At 49.1% G+C, this 1,278-nt stretch overlaps 1 protein-coding gene across 1 annotated transcript; it reads left to right on the top strand.

Annotated features, from left to right (window-relative positions):
• Positions 1-446: 446 nt before the first annotated feature.
• On the top strand, positions 447-728 carry EMH_0074110 (uncharacterized protein; the record flags this gene model as incomplete). The annotated part of the gene is made up of 1 exon (XM_013499422.1): positions 447-728. The coding sequence occupies one exon, from the start codon at positions 447-449 to the stop codon at positions 726-728; it is 282 nt and encodes a 93-aa protein (XP_013354876.1).
• Positions 729-1,278: the final 550 nt, after the last annotated feature.

The following is a 1,278-nucleotide window of genomic DNA, read 5'->3' as shown; positions in this document are numbered from 1 at the left end:
TTTCTCTCTCTGTCTCCCTCTGTCTCTCTCTGTCTCTCTCTTTCTGTCTCTGCCCCCTTCTATATCTATCTCTTTCTGTCTCTGTGTTCTCCTCTCTCTTTCTCTCTCTTTCTCTGTCTCCTTCTGTCTCTGTTTTTTTCTGTCTCTGTCTCTGTCTCTGTCTCTCTCTGTCTCCTTCAGTGTGTATTTTTCTTTCTGTCTCTGTTTCTTTCTACATATATATGTCTCCTTCTATCTGTATATATCTGTCTCCTTTTACATATTTATCTCCTGCTGTCTCCTTTCTCTCTCCGTCTCTGTCTCTACAACATATATATATATATATATATATATATATATATATATATATACAGCGACAGAGAGAAATAAATATTTTTCTTAACATATCTCCCTATACAGCGTGGGGTGTATCCTCAGGTCCTGTGTTACAACCCCACCAGGTGACGATGGGTATTCCGCGTCTGCTTGTTGTGGGGCCGAGAGGAGAGCAGATCACCTGGCTGTCTGCGGAGCATACGGGTGCAGCAGCTCTGAAGGATTGGGACTTTCATACAAACCAGTGGCCCCGCACCAGCAGCAGCAGCAGCAGCAGCAGCAGCAGTGATGATGCTGCAGCAGCAGCAGCAGATAGGCAGCAGCAGCAACACACATATGCTGATCCACCTTCCTGGCCATTTACACCAGAGGCTGCAGCAGCATTCTTGCAGCAGAAGCAGAAACACCAGTGATGGCTGAAATAAAGCTGCTGCTGCTGCTGCTGCTGCTGCTACTGCTGCTGCTGCTGCTGCTGCAGATGTAGCAACAAACAGCACATACATTTGTTGTTGCTGCTGCTGCTGCTGCAGCAGCAGTAGCAGCAGAAGCCAGCTGACCTCTCTATACCCTGTGATATCCTACAAAGCCATCGCCAGACAAATAGCAGCACTAATTGCTGCTGCTGCTGCTGCTGCCGCTGCTGCTGCTGCTGCTGCTACTCCTACTTGCTGCAGCAGCAAACGCTACTCTTGCTGCAGCAGCAAATCCAGTTGTTGCTGCAGCAGCAGCAGCAACTCGACTTGCTGCTGCTGCTGTGCTGCGCTTTCTTCTGTATCTGCCCTGGGACTGCACTAGTTCTGCTGCAGTTGCTGCGGCTGTTGCTGCTGCTGCTGCAGCAGGAACATATGGTGCAGCAGCAGCAGCAGCAGCAGCAGCAGCGGAGTTTCAGTGTGAACTCATTCAGATATCCATTTGTCTGCCTCGGCCTTTCCTTTGTCTCTTTTTTCTGTCTCCTTCACAACA

Source organism: Eimeria mitis, genomic scaffold (genome assembly GCF_000499745.2).
Source record: "Eimeria mitis Houghton genomic scaffold, Emh_scaff4308, whole genome shotgun sequence".
NCBI lineage: Eukaryota > Apicomplexa > Conoidasida > Eucoccidiorida > Eimeriidae > Eimeria > Eimeria mitis.
The sequence above is the reverse complement of the archived record's forward strand: the minus strand, read 5'-3'. Positions and strand labels throughout refer to the sequence as shown.